General features: G+C 37.6%; 1 protein-coding gene across 2 annotated transcripts; it reads right to left on the reverse strand.

Annotated features, from left to right (window-relative positions):
* Positions 1-6096: 6096 nt before the first annotated feature.
* Positions 6097-15636, reverse strand: LOC137725673 (protein PSK SIMULATOR 1-like). Of its 2 annotated transcripts, none has more exons than XM_068464443.1 (13): positions 15393-15636; positions 14533-15150; positions 11450-11775; positions 11210-11302; positions 11017-11107; positions 10045-10138; positions 9274-9371; positions 8716-8785; positions 8249-8331; positions 7417-7533; positions 7176-7252; positions 6961-7005; positions 6097-6879 (listed from the first exon to the last, which is right to left on the reverse strand). In XM_068464443.1, the coding sequence occupies exons 2-13, from the start codon at positions 14887-14889 to the stop codon at positions 6363-6365; spliced, it is 1968 nt and encodes a 655-aa protein (XP_068320544.1). In that variant the 5' UTR covers positions 14890-15150; positions 15393-15636; the 3' UTR covers positions 6097-6362. The 2 variants fall into 2 exon arrangements, with proteins under 2 accessions (XP_068320544.1, XP_068320543.1); XM_068464442.1 differs by having other exon boundaries at positions 8249-8352.
* Positions 15637-16000: the final 364 nt, after the last annotated feature.

A 16000-nucleotide genomic window follows, 5' to 3' on the forward strand; every position in this document is an offset into this window, starting at 1 on the left:
CCAGGTTGTCCTGGGAACGGATTTCTTGACTTTAATGTTCTGATGCTGTTGTTACTGGTGAGAACAAAAGAACTTCAACGATATGTGCTTGGTGTTGTCTCCCTTGATGTATCCCTTCTTTAACTGCTTAATACATGTTGCATTGTCTTCAAAGATCGTCGTAAGAAAGTCAACAATGGTAGTAAGACCAATTGTGCTTCGAATGTGTTCCATGACTACTCTCAACCAAAAACACTCACGCAATGCTTCATGCAAGGCGAGGATCTCAGCACCGTTCAAAAAAGTCTCAACTAGCATTTGCTTGGTAGACTTCCAAGATATAGCAGTGTCTCAAACAGTACAGACATAGCCCATTTGAGAACGTGCCCTATTTGGGTCAAACAAATAACCAACATCTGCATAATCAACAAAGTGGGAATCAACCTGAGGACCGAAGAGGGCGGTGGCTACTTTCGAGGTTTCGTGGGTGTAAAACAAACCCAAATCCGTTGTACCTTAAGGTAACGGCAAAATGTCTTTAACACCATTCCAGTGTCTGCATGTAAGCGCATTGCTGTATCTAGCCAAAAGATTAACAGTGAATGAGATGTCAGATCTAGTGCATTGAGACAAGTACAATAAAGCACCAATTGCACTTAGGTATGGAACTTCAAGCTCCAAAATCTCTTTCTCATCCTCATTAGGATGGAAGGGATCTTGTTTAGCATCTAGAGTTCGAACAGCCATAGGAGTACTCGAAGGCTTCGCTTTATCCTTATTAAAACGTCGCAACACATTTTGGGTGTAGTTCGATTGATGTACTAGGATTCCATCTGAACAATGCTCGATCTCCAAGCCGAGACAATATTGAGTTTTCCCAAGATCTTTCATCTTAAATTCCAATTTTAAGTGAATGGCAATTTCCTTAAGCTCTGCTGGAGTTCCGATTAGGTTCATGTCATCAACATAAATTGCAATTGTCGTAAATCCGAAATGTGACTTCTTAATGAAAACATATGGGCATAGTCCGTTGTTCACATAACCCTGACTTGTCAAATATTCACTCAGACGATTATACCACATATGCCCGGATTGTTTCAATACGTAAAATGATCTTCTCAATCTAATAGAGAGAGTATTTCGTGGTCTAGAACTATTTGAACTAGTCAATGGAAGTTCTTCTAGAACTTTTATGTAGATTTTGTATCTAGATCCCCTTAGAGATACGCGGTTACCACGTCCATAAATTGCATATTCGGTTTTTCAGAAACTACCAAACTAATAAGGTAGCGGAACGTTATAACGTCTATTATGAGGGAATACGTCTCCTCGTAATCAATCCCAGAGTATCGAGAGAAGCCTTGAGCTACGAGGCGTGTTTTGTGTCGCACTATTTCATTCTTCTCATTACGCTTCCTCACGAAAACTCACTTGTAGACCACGGGCTTCACATGTGGTAGAGTATGAGCTACATGTCCAAACACCTTACGTTTCGCAAGTGAATTCGAGTTCGACCTTGATTACTTGTTTCCAATTTAACCAATCTGTTCTATGTTAGCATTCATTGACGGTACATGGTTCAATATCATTACTAAGCATGATGCCAGTAGCTACTATGTACACAAATGCATCGTAGACGATCATGTTATTCCGATTCTAAACCTCATCCAATACTGTGTAGTGGATCGAAATTTAACGATTCTCAGGAGGTCGGGTTGTCTTATCTAAGACATTACCATAATCTGGGATAACCTTATGCGTTGGAACAGATGAGTGAGCGATGGTTAGATTCATACTAGGATCACTAGTTTGTGCCGTTTCCCTCTTCTATGGTTGTGAATCCTTTGAACCAGGGGGTCTACCATGCTTCAGGGTAGGTAAATGATTGGCTAGCTACTAGGTGCGGCTGCTTCACCCTCAGGGACAGTTGGGCCTTCCTAGCTGGTACTACGGCGTACTCAAGGTATGTTCATTCTTGCAGGTGCGTTTGCAGCGGGTATATGTGAGCTCATCACCTTTGCTAGATCAGTAAAAGTATCTGACATGCTTTAAGCAATGCTCTGAAGATCTAGAATACGATGCACTTCAGTTTCAAACTAGGCAATGCGGAAATTTAAATAAGACATAGTAGGAGCATATCACAACAATTCGTCTACAGGAACGTTACGTTCTTATCTCCCCTTAACGATGAGAAAACTGTCTCATCAAAGACACAATCCACAAAACATGCGATAAATAGATCTCCTGTCAAGGGCTGTAAATAGGAAATAAGTGATGGCAAATCATAACCGACATAGATTCTTATTCTTTTCTGAGGACCCATTTTGGTACATAGTGGTGGCGCTAGTGGCACATAGATTGAGGTTGGGTAGCGGTGGGCCTCAGGCGGACCAACATAGCTGCGTGCAATATTGCATAACCCTAGGCAGATACCGACAGTTTGGTTCGCATAACCAAAGTCCGACTAACATGCAATAGTCGTCAAAAGTATGTGACGTAAACTATCCAGCATTATCCAATTGAATCAACTTGATCGGATAATAAGGGTGGTGAACCCTGAGCTTAATAATTTGTGCTAGAAGTTTGTAAATACAACATTACGTGTGGACAATAAACAGACATACGACCAATGTGTCAATGCATCAACCAACACCATAAAGTATCTAAATGGTCCGCATGTTGGTTGGATAGGTCCACAAATATCCCCTTGAATCCTCTAAAGAAACTTAGAAGGGTTGTGAATAATCTTTGTTATTGAGGGTTGAGTATTCAACTTCCCCAAAGAACAAGCTTTGCATGGTGGAAATCTAACGTAGAGATGTACATGAAGCCCAAGTGATGATTTGAGGATACGGCGCATCATGTCACGTCTGGGATGTCTCATACGACCATGTCAAAGCAGCAAAGTGCTTTGGAACCCGAGCTCAGGGTCAGCCACATGGTGGGTCTTTATGCCACGAATGGTTGTGATGTACAACTCATTCGGGAGACGTTCCAGCTTGTCATGAATACGCTTCTAGCCATACTCATAAGAAGTGATACATAGAAATTCAGAACCATTCTCTTTAGTGGTTTCAATATGATATTGATTATCTCGAATGTCTTTAAAACTCAGCAACGTTCTTCCAAAACGTGGAGAATAGAGGGCCTCTTTAATGGTTAAGACAATACCATTAAACAACATTAAAATGGCCTTTCTGTATCCTTCAATCGGGTTGGATAAGCCTGAGAGGGTTATCAGATGTGCTTTCTTAGGTATGAAACTAGTAAAATAGTATCGCGCACGCAATATAGTATACATAATAGCACTATCAGCCAGACAACTAACTTCCCCACTAGTCATACCTAGAAATAAATTAATTGAATTGATCACATATATAAATATAATTTCATTCATTCAATTAATCAATCAAGAAATAATATCCATAATTCAAAACAAACCAAAGCCAAACAAATTATTCCAAATACTTAGAAAAATTGTCCATAAATTAAACCATAAACCTAAAAAATAGAGGGGGTGTTCAGCCACTCCTAGTAGGTTCAGCCACTAGGGGTAAAAACACCCTAAAAACATGTCTAGAAGAATAAAACTTATTCGTCCATAGGAGTTGATGCCTCCTCAAAATCTGATATCTACATGGATGTAGTAACATCTTTAGATGTTCCACATTGGCAAAGTTAGACTCACGACTGGAATGATTTGGCAATAGCCTCGAGGGTAGCTCCACATACGCGTGACCAATGATCATTTGATCCACAACGGTAACACATGTCCATTTCAGTGGAAGCCAATTAAATGGTAGTTTTTCCCTTGTTCTTAAAGTCTGAGGCCTTAGGTGTAAGGGGTTGGCGCTTCTGGGTCAAATTTCCTCTCTTGGGTGGGCCTTGACTCTGTTGACCTTGGGCCCATGGGTGGGCTTACCGCCCATTACCACGGCCATGACGTTTTTCCATCGTTTGTGGTTTCTAGAATGGGTCACATGCGCTTCATACGCAGTATTCGAGCTAGTGGAGCCTGATGATTTTTCATCAAAAGCTGGTTCTGCTTTCCAGCGTGAACATGCAGTTTAACATCTTAAACATCTTAAACCCATAGACCCACTTCAAGTAGTTTCTTCCACTTCAACCCTTTGTAGTAAAATGCAGTTTAACATCTTAAACCCACTTCAAGTAGTTTCTTCCAGAGACTTCCAGAGCAATGAAATCGAGCTTGTTCAAGTTCGACATGTCCTTAAAATTGGAAGGTATAATAAAACGTAGTTAGTCATATGGTAATCCATAGACATACATCATAGAACATTCAGGTTCTACAGACATGTATTGGTTTAATTTAAACATGAAAGCTACAGGTTTCATCTGGTAAGTTTTGAATGAAAACTTCGGGTTTCAAATGCACTGAATATGAAACTGCAGGTTCAATTTAGTTTTATGAACGACTGGTTAATAAGGCAAAGTTTCCTGCAAGAACACATAATGCAATATGTTGATTTAAGTGTAGTGGATTTTAGTTGCTTCGGGAACTCAAGTTTGAGAGTCTTGGGACTACGAAAGGATGTTAATGGTTCAAAGTACAAAAATAAATTATTGAATTGTTAATGTTCAAAAGTGATCTTCAGGTCAATAATTTTGGATTAATTATCAGATTAATATACTATAGGTCACTTTTAATTAATTCAATACATCAGAACCAAACGAGGTCGATCATGGAAGCAAAATAATGACAGACGGGTCATATTAGCTTCGGTTGGTGATAAACCAAGTGATAATTAAATTAGAATTAATTAGTGTAAACCAAAGTACCGCCAAAAAAAATATATATATATATATATATATATGTATATATATTTGGGCATGGTTTAGAACATGGGGATGCCAAAAATTGGCATTGGGTCGAAAAAATAACGCGGCCCAGCCAAAAGTGGGCTGGTTGCAATGTGAGGACGGGCTCCACAGCGCGGCTGCAAGCCTCTAGGCCATGTGGTCTGGGTGAGCCTAGCAGCAAAAGTTGCTGGTTTAAGCAAAAAACAAGGCACGAGGCAAACCCAGCCTAAAGCTGGCTTGCAGGTTGGTGTGAGGAGGCCCAGCCGAGGCTAGCTCCTAGGTTTTTGGGTCGTGGCAAGTCAAGCCTAGCATCATAAGCTGCAGGCTAGTGGCCCGAGACATGGGCAAAGCCCAACAAGCGATACGGGCTTGCTGCAAGTGAGCCTTGGGCACAGGGTGGACTTAGCAAGCTATGGGCTTGCTGCAGGTTTGGGCCAGGGACTTAGGACAAAGCCCAACAACTCAAAAGTTGTTGGTTTTGGGCTTGGATAGGTTGCAAGCCCATGGTAACCCTTACCAGGCTGAAGCCTGATGTTCGTGTAGGCGCAACAAAGCCCAAATGGCTGCTGCCATAGTCTAGACGTCACAACAACGTTGTTCTAACAATGTGTTCTAAGGTTTTAAGAACCTTAAATTGCTTCTACTTTATTTATATGCTTTGACTCACAAACTCCACATAGCAAAATAATTGCGTAATGCATGAAATGTGTGTGTGTGTGTGTGTGTGTGTGTGTGTGTGTGTGTGTGTGTGTCTATATATATTGACAAATATATGAATCATATACAATATATATATATATGAAGGAAAATATAAATATAGGGGGTTCATGCATCATGGGGAATGTTTTCATGTTTCGTGGACATTTCAAATATCTTACCTTATTAAGCGTACCTGATTGACAGAAAACAAATAAAAGCCTTTGAATTTTGTAGAAGAAAACCTCTTCCGATGATCCTTCAGTTCCTTAGCTTCTGGTAAGAGCGTGTTGATAACGTGTTATAGGCCTATTTCACTTGATTGTATTTAGGACTAGGGAGGGAGAGAGCCCGACGGCAAGAGAGAGAGAAGAGAAAGATTTAATTGTGAGATATATGTTATATCACCCCATTGTGCCTTTATTTATAGTAGTAGGATAGGTTAAATTCTTACCCTAATATGATTACAACTCTAATAGGATAATAACCACTAAGAGGAATATTCCAAGATATCCCTAAATACACTAGGATTTACACAATCATATTCTTATTCTAAATATGACTGCAACAAACCCTTTATCGTTAGTATAGTCTTGGAGAGAATGGGAGAAGCATGAACTTTGGATTATTAATTGAATATTCTGTACATATTAGCCACTAAGCTATAAACCAGCATCCTTTCCATCTACAGAAATTTAACCTACATTGAGCAAAATACAGTTCTCACCCTACATTTTGACACCCAAAACGGCAATGACTTCACTCTTTTCTCAGCTTCTATGCTCGCTAACGTAACATCCCTCGCCACAACATAGAGCACCCGACAAGGACAGTCGCCATACCCAAGAACCCCTTCGCATGTGTATTCAAATACTTCGAATTGTGTCCACTCGATCAATGACATCCAGTGATTTGCTCCGGTTGAAATCAAAGTCAATGATAGGAACGGAGGATGGCCTCCTTATTGGAAATGGATCCTTCCGACGTTCATTTGTTGGGGAGTGGTTACTACTCTTGCTCAGCCTATTATGCTTGCTGAACCTGGTCCTTGCAGTGTCAAATTCCTGACTCTTACTAATCCCCGGTGTCAGTTTTCTCTTACTTACATATCGAAGCATTTCTTGATCTTCAACTGTTAATATGGGTGATGGACAGTTGGTTTTGCTTATGCATAACTGAGTTGCCTTCTGGTTGGGGGAGCAGAGAGGGGATTTAACAGGAGATCTAATTCCACTGTTTCCAACCCTCGTTTGGTTGACAAGATGGTGAAGCCACACCACCAGTTCAAGAATGTAAGACTCAGTTCTTTTTGTATCAGCATGGTGCAGTGTCTCAATCCTCAGCAAGTCAGTTTGACCAGCAGATTTTCGGTTCATCTCAGACCTAAAGAATTGCAAATAATAAAATTAGGAAAATATCAGGGATCATAAGTAAATGGAAAGACACCTGCAATTAAGAACTCACCCAGTGTTTGCCCATTCTCCAACCCAACCAAAGCCATGATGAGCTCTACATAAAACCACATTGCAAAAAGTAATCAGTAAACAAAACTGAAGGAAAATGAGACAGTTGTGAAATATTACATCGTCGTAAATGAAGAATGTGGACACCAAAAAAATTGTATAATATGTCAATCACTCCAGTTAAGAGGGATAAAAGAAAAACTAATGAAGCTTTACTTGGTTGTTTTAGTGGCAATGGGAACCAGCCACTGTAATGTTTTCTCCATTTCAGCTTTAATTTCAGCGATTGTATGCTGCGAGAAAAGGAAAAAAAAAAAAAAAAAAAAAAAAAGCATTTGAAAATTAGTTATAGGTTAATACATTCATGGGCAAACAACTATGAGCTTACTTTGAAGTAGTAAAATACAATTTAGGCGAGTTGTTAATAATTCCACTCATTAAATAAAACTATGGACACCTCTTCCTTAAACTGAAATGACTGTAGTTTTGAGCGCAAAGCTGACTTCACGTCAGGCGGGAGCCCCTGATATAAAGTATCCCGAGTGTTTGAAGGCACAGAACTTGATCGAGACACCTGGTTACATTCAAACTCAAGAGGTCATGGCCCATGTGATTTGATATAAAGCATAAAATTCTATTTATCAAGCAACATAAACATAAAATTTAATTGAAGGGAAGAATGATTATTATGCTTTAACAGAAAATGGGAAACTTCCCGACATAGACCAGATAACTACTATAACCTGCTATTTGCTAGTTATGGTATTCACAACTGAAGAAAAGCTAATAAACATAAATTGTCCGAACATCCTATATTTATGGAATCCAACTGACAGAAATCAGAACCCAAAACTTTACCACCACGCTTGAAATCCCCCAGGCTTAGGACTGCTCATTAAAAAAGAAGTCTAGAGGTAGCAAAAACTTTTAAAAGAACAGTACAGAGAGACAGAGACAGACAGAGACAGAAAGATAGATTTTGGCACTCATGAGGTTGCATAAACCCACAAGAATATGGAATTGACCTGAACACAACCCTCAGTCAAAAGTTGGTTGCTCCACACTAACGAATGAAAGGTTATAACCCCAGAATAAACACAGCTCAAGTCTAAAATGGTATTGAAACTTAAAACCTGCTAGCTTACAGTAAAAAAAAAAATTGTAATTTCACCACCGTAATAAGTAGTTCACTGATGATATGACATACTTGTTTACACTGAATTAAAAGGATAGAAAAAATATTATCACAAAGGTTGAAAATTTCAGAAATGAATATAACATCAACTCACAAGAACATCAATTTGACTGATAATATTTGCATAATGCAACGCAAGACCAGCAGAACCCAACTTTTTGTGATTGTTCCGAGAACCTGTCACAGGTTTATCAGTATCTGCAAGACCACAAAAATCACACAAAGTCACTTAACAATTGAACACAATGAACAACTTCTACATAATTGTTATGCACTAGTGAATATTACAAGAGATGTTAGCTTTCATTTTGGTGATGTTATCTTTTACCAGATTGGAGTGTTTCCAATACCATCCCATATATCAATTACACTTGAACTTTATATTAATTCAACAATGCCAACTTTCTAGCAGTCGAATGCAAATTTGTTTTGCAAGTATTAGATTTAATCAAAAACAAGAAACAGCCATTATCTTTCTCAGCATCGTGTCCTTCTTCCTGCTTTCCAAGCAGACTTAAAATACCAATATAATATATTCCATCAAAAACTTTTGAGGCATACCTGCATTTCCAAATGCTTCATGAATCTCCATATGTAAGAAATGAACAATGTCGACAAGTTTCTCCATGACCTGTAAATATGAGCTATTAGGATGGTTGTAGAACTTCAAGGGCAATTCTATTTGCACAGTGCACCGTTCAACAAGCCAGAACTTAATTTAAAAAGCATAAGAGATAGAATTCACACATCCTAAATATTCTCAAGACATCATAATCAAAAAGCAATCTTTTTATTTCTTCGAAACCAAATAAAAGTAAAGGATCCCTCCCCATTGCTGGCATTGTTTGTTTATCTTTTTCCTAAATTAAGAAACTTTTTTTTCTTTTCCTCAAGTGGTTTAGGCTTTAGTGTGTTTTTATGAAATCCTTTCTAGAAATTCGGAAGAAGGGTACTTTAAAATAAATGGGTGCATTGAGAAGTTCTCTAGCTGCAAATTGAAGCTTCCAAAGTTGTATTAGGTGACTAACAAATATATACCACCATTTTAATCAACAGAAAAGTTATTTTCAGTAGCACCTAGACCTAGGTGAGATACAATTAGAAATACTGACTTGCTACCTCTTCCAAAATTCGGGACCAAAGTGATTTTTTCTTCAAACTTCTCACATGCTTCCTTTGACTCTTCAACTCTGCTCTCAAGATTGCAAGGCTATCTCCTACACGTGACAAGAATATACAAGCACAAAAACCAACTTTACTTTCAAGTAATTGTAATCATTTCATTGCAAACAAAACAATAAATTGAAAGAAATCAAAATTTCAAAAATATGGAAGGTTTTTGTAGGACACATTTATTGAAGCCAACCACCGGTATTATAGATTTATTGGCTTAGACCAACAATGGAAAAACATTTGAGTGCCCAGGCGCGGCATTATAAAGGTACAAACAAAGAAAAACATCAGGAAATACCAAAACAGTAACAATTAAATAATTACATAAGGAACAAACTTCAGAACAAGTACTAGCGTGGTATCATTATTAGATATTAGAACTGCCGAAATAGACCATGGAAAAATCTACAGTTCCACACACAGAAACATATGGAAAGGATATTGATGTGCTCTCAACTCAACACAAAGTGAAATGTAATCTTTTCTATATGACACTCGGACATCAACTGGAAAAATAAAAGCTGGATAATGTTACCCCAAAAAAAAAAGATGGATAAATACAAAAGGACACTCTGTCGTCAAATGAAAAAAGAAAAAAGAAAAAAGACGGGAGAAATACAAAATAGAATAACTATATTCATCTACAAGACCAAAATATGGAGATAAATTTTCATATGACATTGTAAAGGAAATACAAGATGCAACTATGCATGTTACCTCTTTGGGTAGTGCTTGAGTTGTCTTCCTCTTGAAGCTTACGCTGATAATCTTGTTCAAATCTGTCCAAGGCATGTAACTCATGATATAATTCCTGTAACCAAGAAAAAGGTTTGCTTTCGTTCAGTAAGGAACAACATATGTCCAGCAGTTGCAGTAACATTTTTAACAACACCAATGCTTGTTTATATTATATAATGATTCTGCAACACTAAAGAGAGCTAAATCCTAAATGCAGAACAGCTAAATTTAATTGTCTTGATTGAAAGCCCTTCAACTGAATAAGAACTACAAGGAAGCTCAACAACGTTTTGAGTCATTAACTATAATCTTCATAGGGATAGATGATTTACCAAACATTTGGCACTCCGAGCAACAAAACCTGTTATACTTAGAATACAGTTGACAGAATATAAAAATCAGAAAACTTATTAACTTTTAATGCTATAGAAACAAACAAATGAGGAGAAACAGCCTCTTTGGTCCATAATACCATGAAGCATATTGGTTCAGTTTCATTTCATATCCTAGTTATAGAATCCAACCATATCAGCCATGAAAGCACATAGCTTGAGGAGGGAACCTCATTCAAGATAACTAAAAACAATGACTTAAAACTAATCCAATGATATTCTTATGCCATTATGTTTCAGTGGAAAGGAGATATAAAAATTAAATACTTTATTATTTTCTCTTTAACATGGTGCATGGTGTTACCGAAATTTCTAAGGTAAGTCACCAATGGACACAACTGCTATTAGAGGTTGCATTATTTGGGAGTTTTAACGGAACATTCCCGGTACTGTTCACTTTTAATGAAAAACCACATTTTTACCTTTCCCTGGTATTATTTCTTATTTTTTTTTCAAATTCCCTGGTACTATTCACTACACCTTTATTTGTCCTTTTTCATTAAAACTAAAGTTTTTTTGGACTTTTCGTTAGTTTTCCTTTCTTTATACGTGTACTTACAGCTGTATTTAGAACTAACGTCATCAATTGCTGCATCACTGTCTCTGCATCTTCCTGCAATTGCCTCTGCGGTGTGATTTCTGAATCCAACCTAACATTTGGGAGATGGCACAGGTGGCAGTGTCATAACATCATCTATGGAGTTAAACAGAAACACACATGAGGAAAATATCAAATTTCTTTATAGGTTTACTTTTCAAAATATCGATCCAGATTATGCCACTGAGGATCTTTACAACGATTTCCAAAACGCACTACTTCTCCCAAGAAAACTTTGAGCTCTTCTCTGCCAGAATTTTACCACAAAATTATTAATTCTCCAACATTCATACACAATTATTCAAGACATAAACACCACATGTTAAGAAACAAAAATAGTTATAGCTTGTTCTGATTATTCAGAAAATTGTATAAGGGATTTTCAAATATCAACCTCTTGTCAGCCGCAGCAATTCTCAGGAGTTCATCCATATCTCTTGATATCAAATTCTGTACCCCTTCTGATGGAAGCACCACCTCTTTTAAATGTTTGATGTTATCCTTAGAAAGGGACTGCATTAAATTTGAACCCTTGACAATTGTGTTTGCGACTTCAAAAGCCAAAATTGAAATTTTATTCCCTTTTGTTGTCACCCCTGAGGTAAAACCACTGCTTGGATTCAAATTTGTCATGCTACTACCAAGGGTGTCCAATACTTCGACTGCCTTCCCAAGGCCAACTGTACCAGCCCTGCCCAAAAGTGAGCTCACTTCTGATACCTATGACAAAAGAAGAACTAAATAAACAAAGAACCAAAAACGGTTATGTCTATTCAACCACAAAGCAGTAGAATTTTCTTCAGTCACTTCAATATCTATTTTAAAAACCAACCATCATATGTCCTGAAACAAAAGACAAATATAAGATAAACGGGAAAAATTAAGTACAAGATGAACAGGGAAAATATGGGATAAACTGATAAATTCCATCAGACTACATGCATAGTGTAATTACAAGCTCAATCATGATTTATGCAGTCTCTGCACCGCTTTGTACATGCTGAATCATGGAGAACCCAAAGTATAGAAGACATAAGTGAACTTCTGAAATAGCAACAAATTTCTGGTTTAACCATGTTTTGAACAACAAACTTGAGAAAGCAATAGAAGAGAAACTTGAAAATCATCCACAATCCAATGACTGAAACTGCATATTTTAGGTCCCTTTAAAGGATTACCCACTTTAAAACTCAGCGGACAGAAAATCATTTAGCCATTTTGATATTCACCATCATCATCATTTCCGATTATTGGAAACGTTCTGTTTGTCTTTTAATATGATCATAATTAGGAGACTAGACGATATTGGATTCAAATAATTTTTACAAGGTTTTTTTACAGCATTGTACATTGTTGGGTTTCTTCCTTTCTTTTCTTACAAAAGAGGACATCCACTTTACAGGATTGTCATATATATATATATATATATATATATATATATATATATATATTAAACAGAAACTTTCCTGAGACCATTAGGCCTTTTTAAAGTTCTTCTAGATATGCCACCTCTTCTCTTCCGGTTGCCCTAAGTATTTTAAACTTCAGATGTATCATTATTCAAATGTCACATGGTCGCTTGAACAAAGCTCCAATTGGTGCCTCCATTTTGACAAGTTAATGACTTTAGAATGTAGAAACATTTGGGTCTAAGGTCTTAGGTTTCAACTGTCAGATATTACACTCCAAAAAAAGCAAGTTTTGACCACAAAAAGAATATGCCATTTGAAACAACCCAGTAGGATCTTCGAATGAGGCGGTACTGGAGTATAACTCGTCCAGACATGTGTTTAAGAATTTTCAAGTGAGGATGCCCTCACCGTAATTAAGGAATGCAAACATCCTCCACAGCGCACCGTGCAATACAATTCTTAATGATTGGAACTGTCTTTATTTTAGGTGCTTCAAGGGTCATCCATGCAAAAATATAGCTAAACCTGTTAGGTAATCTAAATTGTGAAGACAAACAAAATATGCCCAACAAACTGAAATGACAACGATGGTAAGTGGAACTTCATTCTGTGAAGCTCTTGATCTGTGTATAACAGACCTCCAATCAGGAAAGAAAAAAACAATGGGAATTCCGCAAATTCTGGAGATTGAAACCCACAAAATTCCAAATTTCGATTCTATTCCATAAAGCCTCCATCCTCTCTCCTTTTCTGTCAAAAAACCTTCTACTTATCTGCATTCACACTACTCAAGACACAGCCTTTGCACAACACCTCCACAAAACTACAGCCCTTATCCTTTCCCCAACAGCCTGTATTCTTCTCACTAAATAAATGTGTTACAAGATACCAGAATAGCCTAGCTCAAATCAGCATCTTTATATACTTCCTTCCCTACTTTCTAATAATGTGTTCTGAATATTTGTTCAACAAAAGACACTCTAGAGAAAGCCCTGATTATTTACTGAAGTTGTAAAGGGTTTTTCCTCTATGAATGGTTATCAAGCAAAAATTATAGGGATACTAATTTCTGCTCTGCATGGAGAAGTATCTAGATCTTGAATTGCAATCACAGTTTATCACATTCTAATTTGCAATGGTAAGATTAGATAAGTTTTCTTACCATTGGGGTTTTGGGATGGATAAGTTTTCTTCATGAGTAATCCATCTTCAACCTCCAAGTCGGATACATTTTTTTTTTATCTTTTTTCCCTTCAACGTGCCCTGAAAATGGTGTTTATCTTTTCAATCCAATCCTCTATGCCAAAATTAGGCCTGTGTTACTTGGGAATGACAGGATGAGCATCTATGGAAACGAGTGGTGAAAAAGAATCAGACAAGTGGAGTTTAATGCGTCTCTCCATGCTTTAAATTAATGTACAGTTGTCTTTCTAATTTTTTTTGAGTAAGAATGCTTTCTAAGAACTGTGTGAAATAAGTAACCATGTCATTTAGGCATACAACTTGAAAATAGAACAGGAAAAGGCTAAAATCATTTCCCACTATTTCTCACCGCTGTAGCGAGAAGGTTGGAAGGTTTTCCTCCTTACCACTGCCTCACTTAAAAATCTAACTGTGGAAAGAAAATTCCTGCTTAAAGTAATTCACTTCTATTATCATTTTCAATCGACTGCCTCAATCGAAACGAAGTGTAGGAAATAGACGGACAAACTTCTCTCCCCAAAGAAAAGGGTCCCAACAACTATAATCCACATCCAACATGAGGCCTTCTAGTCCAAGTTTCACACTAGTATTTCTATGTCAAACCTGATTAAAGGTCAACTTAGCACACAATAACTCATAAAATGGCGTCTTTGAACAGCTTGTCACCCTCATTCTGATGACTCCACTTGTAGAGTAACAGTTCCATCCCAACCACTACGGAATGGTTTTGTGGTTCCAAAGGGTATAGAAACCAAAATGTGCATCCAGTAACCATTCATACCGCAATTTCAAATTATTCATTCCAACACAACATAGACAAGAAGAAAAGGACTAAAAACTAACATATCAAAGTCAGGATTACCTTTGCCACAGCCTGCTTAGACTTGGTAGATCTAGTTTTGTGTGATAAGGTTCTCGACAAGTGAGGAATCCCGTCGTTGACATCATCTGTAATGAGCCCATAAGGAACCATATTATTTGTCTCTGGCAACGTAAATGGGTCTTGCAATTGTTTATCCACGCCTTCACTAACTGGGGATGGAGTCGAATTGGAATTTACTTTCGGAGGCAGACCACGAGACCCATTACCAGGATGGCCATTAGCAGTGGGAATGCCTCCACTGGGGGCATTACTTGCATTGACATCGTCTACAGTGGATCTCCTCGTGTTGGAGCACATCCCACCCATTGTGTTGATAAGCCACAGAGTATATTTCATACAAAATCCAAAGACAAGAACTTGAAGCCTTTTCAAAAGTTAAAGCCAACCCGACTCCAGACAACTATTGCTATCTATAAGAAGCTCAAGATTGAAGCAACCAGTGGCGAAATCGGAATCATCCTCAACGAGTTACAAAACAAGAATGACAACACCAAAGCTGTGAAATAAGTATTACAGATATCCGGGTTCAACATAGATTACCGCCACCACCTCTGATCACTGTTGGAGTTCCAGTCCATCAACTCTGGATCATAGAAGCTGGAAATCAAGAAATTAACGAAAACCCATTAATCAGAAATGTTCATAAACAACCATAAAATTACAATGAGGATGAAATCTGCAAAGCACAGAAAAAACCCACATCCACAAATTAGATAAATTACATAACTTGAGATTTTACAAACAGGTACAAAGCAAACCAAGCAACAGTAGTTAGAGATTGTACAAGTTAGAGAGAGAGAGAGAGAGAGAGAGAGAGAGAAGAGGGGGAGGGGACTTACAGTTGGATCTGTGAGAAAATGGAATATTTTTCAATAGGTTCAGAAACAAAGACGGTGATGATGGCAGTGATGTTGATAGGAAGGGAAAGATGAGTTCTTTTTTCCTCTATTTATCAGTATATGCAACTCTTCCCTTTTTCTCCCTCTAGGTTTGGTCAGTGGACTGGGGGATCTGGGTCTGGGCACAAGCAGTCTCTTTCTTTCCAGTCTGAGGAGAGAGAGGTGAAGGTAGTCAAAACGCAGAGTCACCCAACCAGCCACTGCTAATTAAACATTAACACCAATTTAACACATACTCTTTATGTATTTTGCTAAGTAACTGTTAGAGATGATCATTATCAAGAAAAGACCTCAAAATGAAATCATGAAAATTTTGCAGCCGAAAAAACCAAGAAAATTAACCTGTAATTTTCACCTGAAAAATCATTAGCATTCGACAAAAAAACAAAAGATTCTAACAGTTCTGATTCCCTTGCACCCAACCTTTTACCTAAGTTATTCCGTTTAACCCAATTAGTCGTACCATATGAGATGTGTCTATGAATGTCTAAACGCCACGCCAATTAAACATTCTATTTTATCGAGTATTATTATTATCTTGTTAAGTG

The sequence above is a fragment of the Pyrus communis genome, chromosome 2, assembly GCF_963583255.1.
Source record: "Pyrus communis chromosome 2, drPyrComm1.1, whole genome shotgun sequence".
Classification (NCBI taxonomy): domain Eukaryota; kingdom Viridiplantae; phylum Streptophyta; class Magnoliopsida; order Rosales; family Rosaceae; genus Pyrus; species Pyrus communis.

What these genes read in the sequence shown, in the direction of transcription:
- LOC137725673 (XM_068464442.1), bottom strand. Translation starts at nt 14,889, where the DNA reads ATGAAATATACTCTGTGGCTTATCAACACAATGGGTGGGATGTGCTCC. An exon ending in ATTGCTGCGGCTGACAAGAG is followed by an intron (nt 11,303 to 11,449) that starts GTTGATATTTGA and finishes AAATTCTGGCAG; the next exon opens with AGAAGAGCTCAAAGTTTTCT. An exon ending in TCAGTCAAATTGATGTTCTT is followed by an intron (nt 7,534 to 8,248) that starts GTGAGTTGATGT and finishes GAATGTAACCAG; the next exon opens with GTGTCTCGATCAAGTTCTGT.